Genomic DNA, 15382 nt, shown 5'->3' with positions numbered 1-15382 from the left:
AAGTACTCTTTCATATCTTATTGCGCTTAAATTGTCAAATACAGACAAGTTTATGTTAAAAAACAAACATAAGTTACAAAAACACAGTTGATTATGTTTGTGAAGGTATATATCCAGAAAGAAATCACATGTTTATATTAGATCTGTATATTAATTGATAGCAGTGTAATATACAGAACCTTGTCTACGCTGACAATTTGACCCAAACAATATAATAAAAACCGAAAATCACTCTGCTCTTGAATGAATAATATCTGTAGCTCCAATAATAAGACATTTCTCACTTTAAATGAGCTTGAAGAGAAACATGGCGGATTGTGTGTGGCTCAGTCAGGGCGGGGTCTCTGCTAATACGGCAGTGTCCGTCAACAGTTATGGGTGGGGCTTGTAAAATATGGCGGCTTGTTCTGAGACACTGCTTATGATTTATAAAGATTTTTTAAAAAGGAGCGGCTGGATTTTTATCATTATAAGGTGGCTGTGTACACACATTTATATTCAAACAACATTTAAAAGTGAATTTTTGCCCTTTAACACGAAGGGTAGTGGCTTTATTCAAATTACTCTCTTTGCAAACACCAATAAAGCAGCACATTCTTAGATTCATATCTCTCACTCACCTTGGCTTTAGCGTCCACATCTGCTCCATTCGCCACCAGGAACTTCACCACGTTTGCCTGTCCTGCCCTGGCAGCCATATGAAGAGCTGTCTCTCCCCTCTAAAACACACACAGAGGAAGCTTCTGGAAAAAAGGTACTACTGTGTTTGGACTGTAAGCCTTTGTGTGTGCACAGCTCTTTCATCAGACTCTGCCCCTCTTCCCAAACCGTCTTGCTTTCTTTGTTTTGACTCTCGATGGGCTGCACCCCAACAAAGCTTAAAGCATGTTTCTACGGTAACAGTGGCTCGCTGTTGGCCCACCGTCTGTCTGATGGGGAACAGTCAAGCATGATTACAGTCTGACTGTACTCTAATTACAGTAGACTAAAGAGCTCCAACCTGCAGTCAGACGTGTGTTTAAGCACATGGACAGAGACTGTTATTACCCTAAAAGGCTTTATGAAACGGGAGACCAAACCAATGTGGCAAGCAATGACATGTTCCAGAGAGGAACATGGCTGGAGTCTGGGGCTTCGCTAAAATGTTTTGTTTTAAAGGAAACAGTTTGTTTGGTGCTGGTGGGCTTGTGGACGGCTGTACTCACCACATTCATCGTGTTAGGGGACGCTCCGTGATTTGTCAACTGAGTCACAATGTTTTCATGGCCCATGAAAGCGGCCACATGAATCGGCGTGAGTCCAGACTGCCAGAGACACAGAAATATGCAGCTTTGAAGCACTGGGAACGGCATACTAAAGCAAATATTAACCTCCTTTCAAAACACACATGTTGTTTTTAACAGCATATCTGATTGAAACACTTTACGTCTAACTCCATTGTGAAATGCTTCATTGCACAATATGAAAACCCATCTCTGCATCAGATTAAATAAAATAAAGCTGAGAAATAAAGTTGAAGTTGTGAGAGACTATATATAAAGTTGCAATTACAAGAAATAGTCACAATGACTAGAAACAACTGCAAGATTTAAATTAAAAAATGTAAAAGCCACAATGTCAGATAAAGGCACATTGTGTGTTTACAGACGAAATTATAAGAAACTAAGTAGCAGTTTTGATGTTTAAAGTCACATCGCAAGATATAAATTGACTGTCGAACATAAATTAATAAATTCAATTACATGATATAAAGATAGAGTTGGCAGATATTAGCCACTCTATACTGACAATTTTGAGCTATAAAGTTGCAAACAAACTTTTTTGAAACAAAAACAGGCTTTGTAATCTCATTTAACAGCACAATATTTCCATCTGGGGCAGAGAAGCAATTGGAAAAGTAGGAGAGACACTTTATAAACCTTATAAATTTTGCTCATGAATTTAGGTGAATTACATTCATATTTTGCTGATTGGTGAAATGCAGGAAATGGGCGAAATCTTGCTTGTTCTGAAAATGCAGCCGGCTGGTCATAGTCCTTTAAATCATATACAAGCCAAATAAAACCTTAAATTAATTATGTGCTAAAAAGTGAGGGAGACATGTCCCTCCATTTATAATAAGGGCTTAAAAAAATAAATAACTAAATCAGTTCACTCCGAGCAGAATTGATAATTTAACATTTCTGCTCCTGCGTTCCTCTGTATTATTAACATTTCAACTGGTTTGAGAAGAAGAAATACTAGTTAAGAATGTTATTTTTTTACAACAATTTCACTTGTCTATAGTATGCTTATAATAATAATAAAGTTCAGAGTTTTCTTTATTCAAAAAGAATCTGGTATCTTAACCTGCTGCTTAGTCACAGCCAAGACAGCATCTTCTTTTCTAGATTTTGGCCAAATGTAGGCTACTAAAACATTAAAAACATGAAAGTATTTTTTAAGATAAAAATGTTTGCTGCATTGTTTTATATATATATATATATATATATATATATATATATATATATATATATATAAAACTACTTGTATAAGAAAAAAAACATAGCCGAAGGCAAAAAAAAGTTGGCAAAAATGCCGGCAAAGCAAAATGTTTAAAAACATTACAAACACAATTATTAGTTTCTCTCCACAACAAATCCTTTCAAGTTAAGGCTATGAGCTAAAAATGTCAATGCATAAACAAATTAATTTAAGGTGAAACTGATGCTTGCCTCTCTCATTCGACACAAATCCAAATGTGATGTATCTAGATGATGAAATATTATTTATCAAAGGCTAGGTTTTGTACTTCACTCGCATCAACGTAAAACATCATCCTTCACATCGGCTATATTGGCACAGTGAGGTGGTGGGCACGCTGAACTTTTTATATGCTTCTGTATTTTATTATGATAATGAACAGGCTGCAATGTCGCAAAAATATTTTGTGACTGTGTGTGTGAGGCGCCGGCGCGATATTGTCATACAAGCAAGACATCATTCAAAAGTTTTGCAAAATAAACTGTCAAATAAATCAAACTGTAAAGCTTTTGTAAAATAAAGAAAACTACTTTCTGTCGTCTAGTTTTTTTTTTTTTCAAGAACTTTGGATTGCGTCAATGAACCGAAAATTCACTCCTTGGATCCGTCAGCATCATATTTGCAGGCCGTACTGTGTGAATTGTTAGTTGACAGCAAATTTCAAACATGAAATGTAACGATAAAATAACGTTATTAACCGGATAATAGCCATTTCAAATTTTCGATTCTGATCGAAACTACAAAATTATATTTAATTTCTGTTTCTGTCTAAATTTCGTTCATATCCAGTTTTCGTTTTCATTCCTTGAACCGGTTCGGAGCCCAGTTTATAATGGTTGCTACATCTGGTTTACACACACACAACCAACATTTCTTACAAAAACATAAGCAAAGTTTCTTGCATTCAGAGTAATTAAGCTGTAGCTAAAGTGCATGATAAAGCAAGCTCTGCAAATGTATTGAGAAAAAACATTTAAATATTGCTCACTCACCTCAGTCACAGCTTGAATGGACGCTCCGTGTTTCAGCAGAAGCTCCATCACTTTAATCCTGTTCTTCTTGCAAGCAATGTGAAGTGGTGTAAAACCATTCTACAGAGAGAGAAAAAGAGATTCTGGTGGCTTTTACTCCAGCTTACTAATGAAAATCTGGTTGCTTTCTGCCTGTAACCAGATGACTGAGAAGTTAACAGAGCTTTGTTTCCAGACGAATGAAAACACGTGGCTTCTGCTGCTCAATTCTTGGCAGACTTGTCTTTCTACAGTTTTCTTTCTTCCTTCCTTTTTCCCTCATAAACTGCGGAGACACGCCCGTTCTGTAACCATTACTTCAGAGCATGATAGTATTCACCGCGCTGTTTGCCAAAAGAGGCTTTTTACAGATCGCCATGGCGCTGTGCAGAAACAAAACATCTTACATATCATGACCTTCCCTCCAAGTGCTCACAAATAAAATTTGGAGGGTACCATCTAAGGTGGAAGCCAAATGGGGGAAATAAAAGGAATTCGGGATTTTATGCGACGAGTAAGCTCTGTTTTTTACTTCAGTGACCACATTTAAGTAGAAGGTTTTCCTTAATCAACATTTCTCTCAGCTATTCAGAGTTGAGGTTTGAACTACAATAACATCTGATTGTTTGATTGCAGATTGTAAAAAATGAAATTGTAAAAAACATAAGAACTAAAAATACATTATTGCATTATTGGAGAATGTTTTACAGAAAAATACTGTTGTATTTCAGGTCTCCTACTTTAAAATCTTATGTTTAACGCAATGTGAGTTAGGTGGTCTCTTATCCCTATTAAAAGGGATAGTTCACCCAAAGATGAAGATTCCGTCATCATTTACTCACCCTCCACTTTTTCCAAATCTCTAAAAGTTTCTTTTTTCTTTTTTCTGCTGAACACAAAAGAAGAATGTTGTCTAACAGTAACCATTGACTTCCATAGAATTTTTCCATACTATGGAAGTCAAGGGCTACCATCAACTGTTTGGTTCCCAACATTCTTTAAAATATCTTCTTTTGTGCTCAACAGCTTTAAGAAACTCATACAGGTTTGGAACAAATCGATGATGAGTAAATGACAGAATTTTCTTTTTTGGGTAAACTATACCTTTAAGTGGACGGTTCTTGGCCAAAATGTTGTAAAGTGCACCCAGCCTTATGCCTATAGTCAAAAGGTCTGGCTATGGGAGACTATGATTAAGGCATTTTGTTTGTTAGACAGGATCAAAAAAAAAAAATAAAACTGATCCAGAAACATTATACTTATCAACTCAAGACTCACCAGAGCTTTGGCATTAGGATTGGCCTTCTTGTCCACAAGGACCTTGGCAACTTTGTAGTGTCCGCAGTGTGCAGCGACATGCAGAGCTGTCAGATAATCGTTGGTGACATCATCCACGGGCACCTCATGATGAAGCAAGAGCTGAACGCAGTTCAGATGATCTCCTTGCGTGGCCATATGCAAAGGTGAAAGGCCGTTCTGTTAAAACACAACAATCTAGGTTATGCTGAAATTAAATAACTGAAGAACTTTCACTTCTCTATTCTTTTTTTTGTGTGTGTGTAGGAATCACATATGCATCAAATCTAAAGCAGATTTCCATCTTTCTAAGAATTCAGAGAAGCAAATGTAAACTTTTAAAATCTAATAGAGCCATAATCCCCCCGCAAAAGGACATCTGGGGTAAAAGAACAGTGAGAGAGTCCCTATTTGTACTAAAACAATTGCTCCATTGTGACACTAATCGCCTGGGATATTATCTAATTTGGCGAGAAGTCTGTGACCGTGTTTTGCTTTGCTTTCAGATTCCAGGAAAGTGTTCATTGATGCAATGGAAAAACAGAGGAAAAAATGATAATGTCACATCTGCATACACTTAAAGGAACAGTTCATTCAAAAATGATGTCATTCACTTGTCACTAACCCTTACTAGAACACACAAAAAAGTTGGTTTAGAAATCGAGGTTTCAAAGACAATTTGTAATATTTGCATTCATGCATTTAGCAGACTCTTTGATCCAAAGCAACTTACAAGAGTAATAAAAGCAGTTTTTGCGTGTGTGTACAGTAAGTGCATTGGTTTATGGGCGTGGGGTGGCTAGGTGCTTGTGGAAGTGGTGTGCCTTCAGTTGCTTTCTGAAATTTGTGATGTTCTCAGCAGTTCAAGATTGGCAGTTCATTCCACCAGAAAGGGTGAAGGATTTGGATAGTGACTTTTTTCCTCATTGTAAATGAACAGCAAGGAGATATCCATATTATTATAGATTTGACTGCAATGACACTATTGGAAAAGAACAAAACTTCATCTGAACTGAGCTGGACAATAACACTAAATTTGTAACACTGACTTCGTTATTGAACAGAATTGATTCAACACTGAAGTGACTGTAGGTCTGTTTATAAAATTAACATTGAACTAAATTAACCTCAATAATGACACTATTGTGATTGCAACATTAACATTGCTATTTTCTTGTTTATTACTGTAAAGCTGCTTTAAAACAAACTGTATTGTATAGCTATATAAATAAAACCGATCCGACAAATAAGGCAATAGCAAAATGTGCAATCTGCACCTTTCCATATAACAAAAGAGTATAGACACAACAATTTTTTTTGCTTTGAGCATTTTTATGGCCCTATGTATTTAAATTTTTCTGGTTATCAAATGAAGGCTTAAAACATTTATTTTCTTTTATCTTTTAATACTTTGAAAATTAAGCAAACTTAATTTTTTGCCAAACAAAGGGGATTTACTATTTCAATTAAAACATGGAAGAAATGTTGTGTACTTATTCCTTAAAAATAATGTTTGTTTCATTTTAGTATTAGCATTAGTAGGCTAGGTACATTCTACTGAAAAATAGCAATAGTCACAATGTCTTCAAATCAAACCTGACTTTTATTTTGACGAGTTGCCGTGAATACCTTTTTAGTTCTGTGTATGTGATTTGACGCTATTTTTCCCTGAAATCAAATGGTCAAATGCTCATGAAGTGACTCTCAGAGCAGTTCTGGAGATGTTCTTAATGTGTACATTTAGTGAGACAGTAGATACTGTAATCACCATGAGCATCACGCGCGCTTCAGTAAGTGCGTATATGAAACCACGCGTCTGCTCCGTTCATTAACAGAGACACTCAGAACATGCAGGATTCATATTTAAAACAACTTTTTCAGCTTATTATTTACAGTCACTAGTCCATATTGTGATTTGAATTAAGTGTAATGACCTACTTTTGATTAATTCATAAAAAATGTGACGAATTCTGTGACATTCTGCGTTAAACTGTGGATTCCGTTTTTATGACTGGATTCAACGGTTCCATCTGCATTTTCCGCATCACCGAAATCATAGTGCCCTACATTTTATTCTGTTTGGTAAGCAAAGTTCCCATTTATATACCGAAAAGAGTAGCATGAACATCCTTCAAAATATCTCCTTTTGTGTTCCACAGAAGAGGTTTGGAAAGACATGACGTGAGTAAATGATGACAGAATATTAATTTTCTTTAAGTGCAGAACACCACATCTAACCTTAGTCTTAGAGAGGATTGGTGCTCCACGGTCTAGTAACATCTCAAGAACCTGCTCATGACCGCTCCTTGCTCCACAATGTAAAGGTGTCAGGCCGTCCTGGAGATTTGAAAACAAGCACACATATATTACACACTGCCCCACCGGTAGGTGCCAGACTCTACAATCATCAGCCATCATTAACATTACAATCCCTCCCATGTGTCATGTGCAAATATGTCAAATACACAATGAAAGACAGCATTCCTCTACTGGAGACAGAGAAGAGCGCAACATCTGTATGCAATTTCTCTTCAACTGGTGCCAAACACATGTAACCTGAGGGCTGTGGTTGTTATCATTTATTACAATCAAACAGCATGTATCCCTGAATTATCCCTTCCAAATAAATTCCCTTTTCATCTTGAAAAGCATCTTGTGTTTCTAAGAACGCAGCTGAAAATGGCCACAAATGAACAGCAACTGAACTAGTTAATATGCCATTTGTTCATAAATTACAGTTGTTGTTTTTTTTCTTTCCAAGACTTTCTTGACTATAGAATATATACATGACGTTGTGAAATAAATGCAGTGGGGAAAACCATGTGCTCACTTCCTCTGATGAGTTAAATATAGAGGTGGAAAAGAAAGACGGTCTGTGTGGTTCGACTGCTTGCGGCACTGACCTTGGTTTTGGCGTCGATTCGGGCTCCTCTCTCCAGCAGGAGCCTGACCATGTTGGCATTTCCTCTTTTCGATGCCACATGGAGAGGTGTGATGTCATTCTGCCACGATAAAAAGACAAAACTATAGTCAGACACATAAACAAGTTCAAAAGAACAAGGTAGATTGCATGTTAACACATAGCACATTGGATGTTGTGTGACTGTATTAGAATTGCCATTTTCTTTGCATATCTGATGAACTAATAATGAATTTTCTGTAGCAACAGCTATTTTTAAAGAAGGAATTTCTATAATTATTTCATTGAAAATGTGTGCACTTTCCCATTAAACATCACTTATTTTTGTTAAATCGCTATATTTGCAAATGTTTATTAGTCAGAAAAGTGAAATTTTCAGTTAAAATGTCCTTTATGGGGAAAATGGACAAACTCTGTGGTTACTGTTGTGTTAAAAATGTAATTATTGTGTGTTTTTCAGAGTTTTAGAAATTTTACTCCATGTAAATTAATATAATGCACATAAAAATAGCTGAGATTAAAACTTAATTTTCATTGTAAATGTTTATTATTCATTGAAAAGGAAGTCAACGATCGCAAGGAGTTGAAAACCTGTAGTAATCTGTAGACAAATCTTCAGTAATCTGTGCCAATCAAAACCATGCATTAATGTTTCAACAGAGATTGTTTTATTTTATTACTGTATATATATATAAAAAAACAGCGAACTGCTGGTGTGAGGTTGAATTATGCCAATCCGCTAAACCATACATACATTAATAAAGTATTCAATAATAGTATGTCTAAATCTGTTTACTTTGAATATAGGCTTTTATTGTGTCTTAATTTGTCTGCATGTGGGACAATATGTTGCTGATGGAATATAAGCAGGATATGGAATCTTTGGTGGACAATATGTGTTAAAACTTAGAGATTTGTAATAATGTCGCACAAATAAAAGATTCTGTCCATAGCTGCAGTGGCACAAATGAAGTGCACAGCGTCATACTCTAGTCACTGTAGTATTGGGCCACACCACCCTCTAGTGATAGCTTACAAAATCTCTAATTTACTATGACATATTGCTTAACATTTTATAAAACATGGTGAACCCCAGTGAGTCTGATGATGTGAGGCATCACATGATTAATGTTATGTCACTTATGTTAAGTTAAAACTGTGTGGGACTGAATATTTGAATACACACAACATGCAGCCAGATCTATGGGATCAAATTTCACTTAGTGTCAGGGTCAAAGAGCTGCAGAGAGACACTGGTGAACATGGTCTAAACCAGTGCAGGGGCAATCTGTGTATGCAGTGCCAAAATGGTGTCTGGTGTCTTATCTTTTCATCAGGAGAATTATATATGTGTTGTTCTGAGAGCAACACTGATTGGAATTGATTAGCTATCATACAACAGTTCTTTTCAGGGCCTTAGTTTGGAACATTTTATTAAATAACATGTAAATATACACCATCCTTTTTCGAGCAATTTCAGTCCGTTCTTTAAATATTTGCATGACATGGTTTTCCTCAGGCACCACATATAGAGAATGACCCTGTTCTATGGAATCCTTCAGCTGGAGTTCATGTCCTTACCCTCGCCTTGAAGTCTACGGCAGCCCCGCGGTTCAGAAGCAGGGTTGCTACGTTGATATTACCGTAATGAGCCGCAATGTGGAGAGGGGTGAAGCCACTCTGGAGAGGGACAGAGAGACGGAGCACAGGGGTCAGAATGTCACATACAGAACTCTGAAGGCCCTGACCTCAATTCACCTGACCTGTCCTCATCCTCTACATATGAAAAGACGACACCAGGCGAGGCGTGGTGCAGTAAATCAATAAAACTGATCTACACAGATGACCTTAGCACAACACTGAGGGAAGGCACATCCTTCACTTGATCCCTCGCACCATGTAAACTCAATCTAGCTGATTGATTCTTTTACTTTGGTTTGAACATTAGGTTTCATTTCTTTACTTTAAACGTTAATGTTAAATCTAATACTTTAATATCTCTGCTTACACACCATGCTGTGATTGCAATAGATGGGAGGGTTTTCCATTTTAAAGGATGTGCTTTCCTCAGATAAACAAAACCTTTATAACAGCAACCTTCAGTCCAAATTTGAATGAACATTTACTGCGCATACAAAGCTTTAGTGGAGGTGAATCCATTATCTTTTGATGAATTATGTGTGCAGACATGCATACAGTGCACTGCATTTAACAATGTGCTGTTCAAACATCAAAAATTAGTTTCTCTAACTAAAATCACAAATATGATTTAATTATCTGAAAGCTAATTGCAGCATGTTATTGAGTTATATACAGTACAGTAAACAATAGTTTTAACAGTTTAGTCAGTAAGCCACTGTAAACTTCAGAGAACAGTTGATCTGTAGCTGTAGATAAATATCATACTATTATTCTCAGTTTTGTGGTTAATACTGTATTTAAGTTATATATCATGCAGTGCAAATCAGAGCTGTTAAGTTGCAAGAGTTGGAAGAAATTTGAAAGCCATGCTGACTGAGAAGAGAAGAGAAGAGAAGAGAAGAGAAGAGAAGAGAAGAGAAGAGAAGAGAAGAGAAGAGAAGAGAAGAGAAGAGAAGAGAAGAGAAGAGAAGAGAAGGTCAGTAACTCTTTCTGCTGACACCTGCTAGGAGGGGAATGTCATGCATGAGACGGGACGAATGCTCTGCAGCTGAGAAGTCTGATTCTACCTTCTTCAGGACAGTAATATATGTCTGGGTTTTGATCTAAAAGGGCATTAAGAGTTATAGTTGAAAGGAGTTGAAGTATAAGCATATTCTGACTAGGGCTGGGCGATATAGCTAAAAAGAAATGGATCAATGATATTATGTTTCATATCGTTTGGTATTGATAAATATTTTTTAAAACAAAGAGCAACATAATTTTTTTTAACCACTGTATATTTAAATTAATTTATTGATTTACTAATTTATATAAAGTGGATAAATTAATTTATTGAGACAAACAACAAATATTTTTTGTTTTAACAGATATAAAAATACAAAATAAAAACATATGAGACGCAGTGAAAAGGAATAAACCTCCGCAAATTTGTGACACGTTTTCTAAAAGTTTAAACTGTTTAAACTTTGCATGGCTTTCTATTCAGTACATCTCTTGTGTGACTCAAGAGTGCAGCAGTCATATTTGTCTGTCTTGAAAATGCACTGAATATGCGCACTGTGAATAATGTGCATGGCTTGGCCTTGGTTTTAACCTAATCAAGATCTTCTATGCACTGAGCTACAATATTTCTCTAATATTTCGAATGAATAACGCAGCAACTGCGCATCTTGTGGGCTAGACTAATAAAACATTCAAATGCAACAACGTCACTTACATCATAATCACTTCATCTCGCGCTCCACTGATGACACACAACGAACATTTGATTGTACTATTTTTGCATTCAAATGCAAATGTTTATTTTAAATTTGACTAATAAAAAAAAAACTAATTATTCACAATCTCCTCATCACAGGCAGAAACAGCACTGTTTGTGTGTGCTATCTGTGTCACTCATATATCGTCACTCTATATCGTGCGCTATATTGTAAATTTTTTCTAGTGCTGTCAATGCATTAATGCATGCAATTCATTTTACAATCTTTAATGTAATGTAATATAATTTATAACAGTTAATGCAAAATTATGTGTTTACATGATTACTGTGTGAAGTACCGACTTTCAGGCCAGATGAGATGCAAACTACGTTTTCTTGACTGAATAACCAGTCTCGCTAGTAAAGTTTTGACTGATGAAGACTGCAATCAAGGTGAAGACAAGCACGTTGAGTCTGTTATATTAATGTGTGTATGAGTGATCTTGACGCACTGATAGCGCACTGTATTTATGCACAGGCACAGACATTTTTGTACATTCACGTTGTTTCCACACACATTCTCAAAAATTTGTTTATTTGTCATATTTATATTGCTGTGTTTAATTATACTGAATGGATCCATGTACTGTAGTATATGCAGTCAGCAGGCGGTTGGGTTAGTTTTTTTTTTGGCATCTCCATGAGGTGCTGTTTGGTATCACAGCTTGACTTCTCTAAAATTCTCTGTTGCACTGTACACTTACTATAAAATTCAGATTTTTTTCTTTCATATGTGCTTATATGGGCTCCTTATATCATTTGGTTCGGAGTTTCCAAGTGTCCTTTTTTTAAAAAGACATCCAAATTTATCTAGAAAAAAGCTGGCAGAAAATACAGATTTTTGAGAATCACCCTTAAATCTATTGGTTTACTTTGCTGGATATAGCAAATGGTGACAAAAACATTTGAAAACAGATGATGGTCTATGCTTAATTTCATGAGGTGTGCGATTAATCATGGTTAATCATAGAAAAAGGCTGTGATTAATTAGATTTTAAAAAATGGAATCGATTGACAGCCCTAATTTTTTATATCGTTATCAAAGAAGGTGTACCGTAAATAAATATCGATACCATTTCATCGCCCAGGCCTAATTCTGGCATTCAAAATTCAAGCTGGTTCTAACATGAAGGCTCAGCACACTGCTGTGTTTTGTGAAATTTGTGTGCAAGACTTTATCATTCAGTTTTATTAGATACTGTAAGAAATCAGCTTGACTTTATTGGTCCATCAGCTGGACCAGAACCAAACCAGCATAAGCCAGTTTGAACCGCCCAGACATTTGGGAAAAACAATCCCAGTTTAATATACAGAAACAACCAGCGGGCCACTGGTAGGTTGACTTCTTGAGCAGGATTATCTGTGCGACCAGTGGCAAATGTCGGAAAACACACAATCATGATCTTGCAATTCCATTTGGTGCCACTAGTGGTGCAGAAATTAAACAAATAAAACTAAAAACTCTCTCAGCTGCAGACCTCACCCGGCTAAACCAGAGTGTTTCCTGTCCATGCTAGTTTTCCAGTTTTCTGAGACAAAAAAGCAATGAACAGGGGCAGGAGGGGAGGGGATGGGGCGGCAGCCACAGCAGCAGCGTGATGTGGGCATTTTTTAAGGTGTGTAACATTTGTACATGTATACCTCTGTCGTTCTATTCACCATCATCTAGAAGGACCACCAGAGCAGGAGAAGAAAGAATGGTCTGATTAGTGTTCACAAAGTCACAATGGGAGCATCAAGCTGTACGGTGGCTACATCGTGAGGGAGAGCAACAAACCACACACCACACGACACCACAAGTGCTTAACTGGATGGTGCCTACTAGTTGTCTACGGTTTAACTGTTCGGTATTTGCTTTAAACTGGCGTGTGACTGAAGATGACGTTTTAAGTAAATTTACAATGAGCATCTCCCATCATGCACCATTGAATTACAGCCACCACAATGTCTGTTCCAAAATACGATAATCATCTGATGTGTTTGAATGGAAAGCACCATCAAGTTCTAGATGTAAACTAATGGGAAGCCTTGACTGTATATTGATGGAGGTACCTTGGATTCGACATCTGCATTGTGGTCGTTCTGCAGGAGCAGTGCCGCAGCTTTGGTGTCGTCCTTACGGGCGGCGATGTGCAGGGCAGGTAGACGCACCTTCCCCTTGGTGTCGTTCTCCAGGAGCAGAGACACCACCTGATCATGGCCCTGCTGAAGAGCTACGGCCAGTGGAGTAAAACCATCCTACAAGCACACAACGCAAGACATGTAAATCTTAAAGGTAAACTACTGAACTCTGAGCTCTCCATCTGTGGTGGCCAGGAATGTAATGATTTACTCAATTTAAGATCCACGGTTCGATTCGAGACAAATTATACATTAAATGTGTCCTTTTATTAATGCTGCATGTGTCTTTGTCAAACTGAAATATAACACTATAATAATATACTAATATAGCACTTGATTATTAATGCTCTTTTGTTGGTTTTGATTGCTTCTATTTTCCTCATTTGTAAGTCGCTTTGGATAAAAGCATCTCCTAAATAACACAATTTTAATATAATGTAAATTGACTAAATGTAAAATTTAAAACAAGCCCCAAATCAAACAAATAGCCTAAGTTATACAAATAAAATAAATCTCTTTATATAAACAAAATAAGGTTTTGTCTGTGCTCTTTCCATTTAAAATTGGATGCAACCACTGCATTCTAATTATGATCCAAACAAAGATGCAGCATACATGCAACATGAGCAGTTTTTAATTGAAATTAGATTGTATAATAAGGAAATAAAAAAGAATAAGAAAAAACTGAATCATTTGATTTCAGTTTTGTGAAACTATACATAAAAATATTTGCATGAAACAGAAACAGCAGACGAGCTGAATGAGATCCATATTCACTCTCTGCCAGTAGGTGGCGCTTAAAGCATTTCCTTGGTTTCCGCTGTAAACAAAGCTGCGCTGCACTCATGAACTTTAATATGCATTATACAGAGGCAAGATGAAAAGAAAAAATACAATCTAAATTTTTCTAAAGACAGTAAGTTCCCCTCAGACTTACCTTCATATAAATATAGATTTGTTAACATAACAGCCGATTTGAATCGTCACATATTTTAATCAAATTTGAACCGGCTCGCGGTTAATCATTACATCCCTAGGGGTGGTAACATTCAAATTTTCTTAATAAAAATAATCTTTATACAAGAGTATAAAATATCAATCATATCTTTAGAAAATCACAAAATATATCCATATATTAATGTATCAGCAAACTATGTTAATGAAAGAATGTTTAATAATCTTTGAGAATTCTCAGAGAACGTCTTGACATTAAAATTCTGTAATGCATGTAATCTTTTTAAGGTTTAAATCTGAATTTCAAACAGACCTTCCTTCTCACCAACATGGATCATTAACATGCAAACAGCTCTTCAAACACTGAAGTGTTCTCTGGTGCATAATCACTGTCTGAGAGGTACGAGGGCCTGGTACATTCTCAAGGACAGTGACGTCTGGCGCCCTGCTCTGTCATGCACCCACCCACACACCACACACACGCCAAGCCAGGCATTCAATACCCTCACTGCGCAACTAGTGCTTGCCTGCTGCCTTGAAAAGGACAGCAAGGTCACTGGGTATTCTGAGCTGGGTTTTGTATGCATCATTGCTAGAAATACGTTGTTTCAGAGGGCTGCTGGGAATTTCAGTGAGGTAAGTGATGGGTGGAGAGGAAGACAAGGTTATTCTCACCTCTGTGGCAATGCTCTGACTGGATCCATTATCCAGGAGGAATTTGACAACGTCTAGGTGGTTTTCCTGGGCAGCCATGTAGAGTGGTGTGAAGCCATTCTGTAGCAGGAACAAAAATGCTTAGTGTGTGTAAATGTGTTTCATTCATATTCTCTTTCACTTTACTGAGCAACTAAACAATCATACACATCCCACGCTTATCTGTGTCTCGAATGCAAGATTAGATCACAGCACTGCCTCTGACACACAGTAGCCTCATCTGCAGGATCTTACTGCAGTGATGCTGATTTCTCTAACAAGTTAAAGATCTTATCTGAAAATAATTTAAAACTTCAAATATACAGTGTGTCTTTTCATTAGAACGTAACAACGGGCTCCTTTCAATTCATGAGTGTGAACTGAAATGGCCACGCCCACAGGAAGTTGAACTGAAATGATAGGAAGAGGAAATGCAGTCAACAAAGAAAAAAAAAATTAAATACA

General features: G+C 36.7%; 1 protein-coding gene and 1 non-coding gene across 38 annotated transcripts in view; one reads left to right on the top strand and one right to left on the bottom strand.

The window, feature by feature from the left end:
- The window catches only part of LOC113111932 (ankyrin-3-like), a 159008-nt gene that overhangs the window by 58220 nt on the left and 85406 nt on the right, over nucleotides 1–15382 (bottom strand). For 29 of the 37 annotated variants that reach the window (XM_026277165.1, XM_026277177.1, XM_026277185.1 and 26 more), the window contains 10 exons: nucleotides 14900–14998; nucleotides 13202–13387; nucleotides 12791–12814; nucleotides 9331–9429; nucleotides 7733–7831; nucleotides 7068–7166; nucleotides 4812–5009; nucleotides 3516–3614; nucleotides 1206–1304; nucleotides 621–719 (listed from right to left, as the gene is read on the bottom strand). In XM_026277165.1, the coding sequence (XP_026132950.1) occupies nucleotides 621–719; nucleotides 1206–1304; nucleotides 3516–3614; nucleotides 4812–5009; nucleotides 7068–7166; nucleotides 7733–7831; nucleotides 9331–9429; nucleotides 12791–12814; nucleotides 13202–13387; nucleotides 14900–14998 (1101 nt within the window). The remainder of the gene's footprint in view (nucleotides 1–620; nucleotides 720–1205; nucleotides 1305–3515; nucleotides 3615–4811; nucleotides 5010–7067; nucleotides 7167–7732; nucleotides 7832–9330; nucleotides 9430–12790; nucleotides 12815–13201; nucleotides 13388–14899; nucleotides 14999–15382) is intronic. The other 8 variants (XM_026277159.1, XM_026277170.1, XM_026277176.1 and 5 more) reach the window with 1 other exon arrangement.
- Nucleotides 14140–14208, top strand: LOC113112257 (small nucleolar RNA SNORD19). The gene has a single exon (XR_003293413.1). It is a non-coding gene; the product is annotated as a small nucleolar RNA SNORD19 (small nucleolar RNA).

The sequence above is a fragment of the Carassius auratus genome, chromosome 12 (genome assembly GCF_003368295.1).
Source record: "Carassius auratus strain Wakin chromosome 12, ASM336829v1, whole genome shotgun sequence".
Taxonomy (NCBI): Eukaryota; Metazoa; Chordata; class Actinopteri; order Cypriniformes; family Cyprinidae; genus Carassius; species Carassius auratus.
Note: the sequence above shows the minus strand (reverse complement) of the source record. Positions and strands in the feature narration are given on the sequence as shown.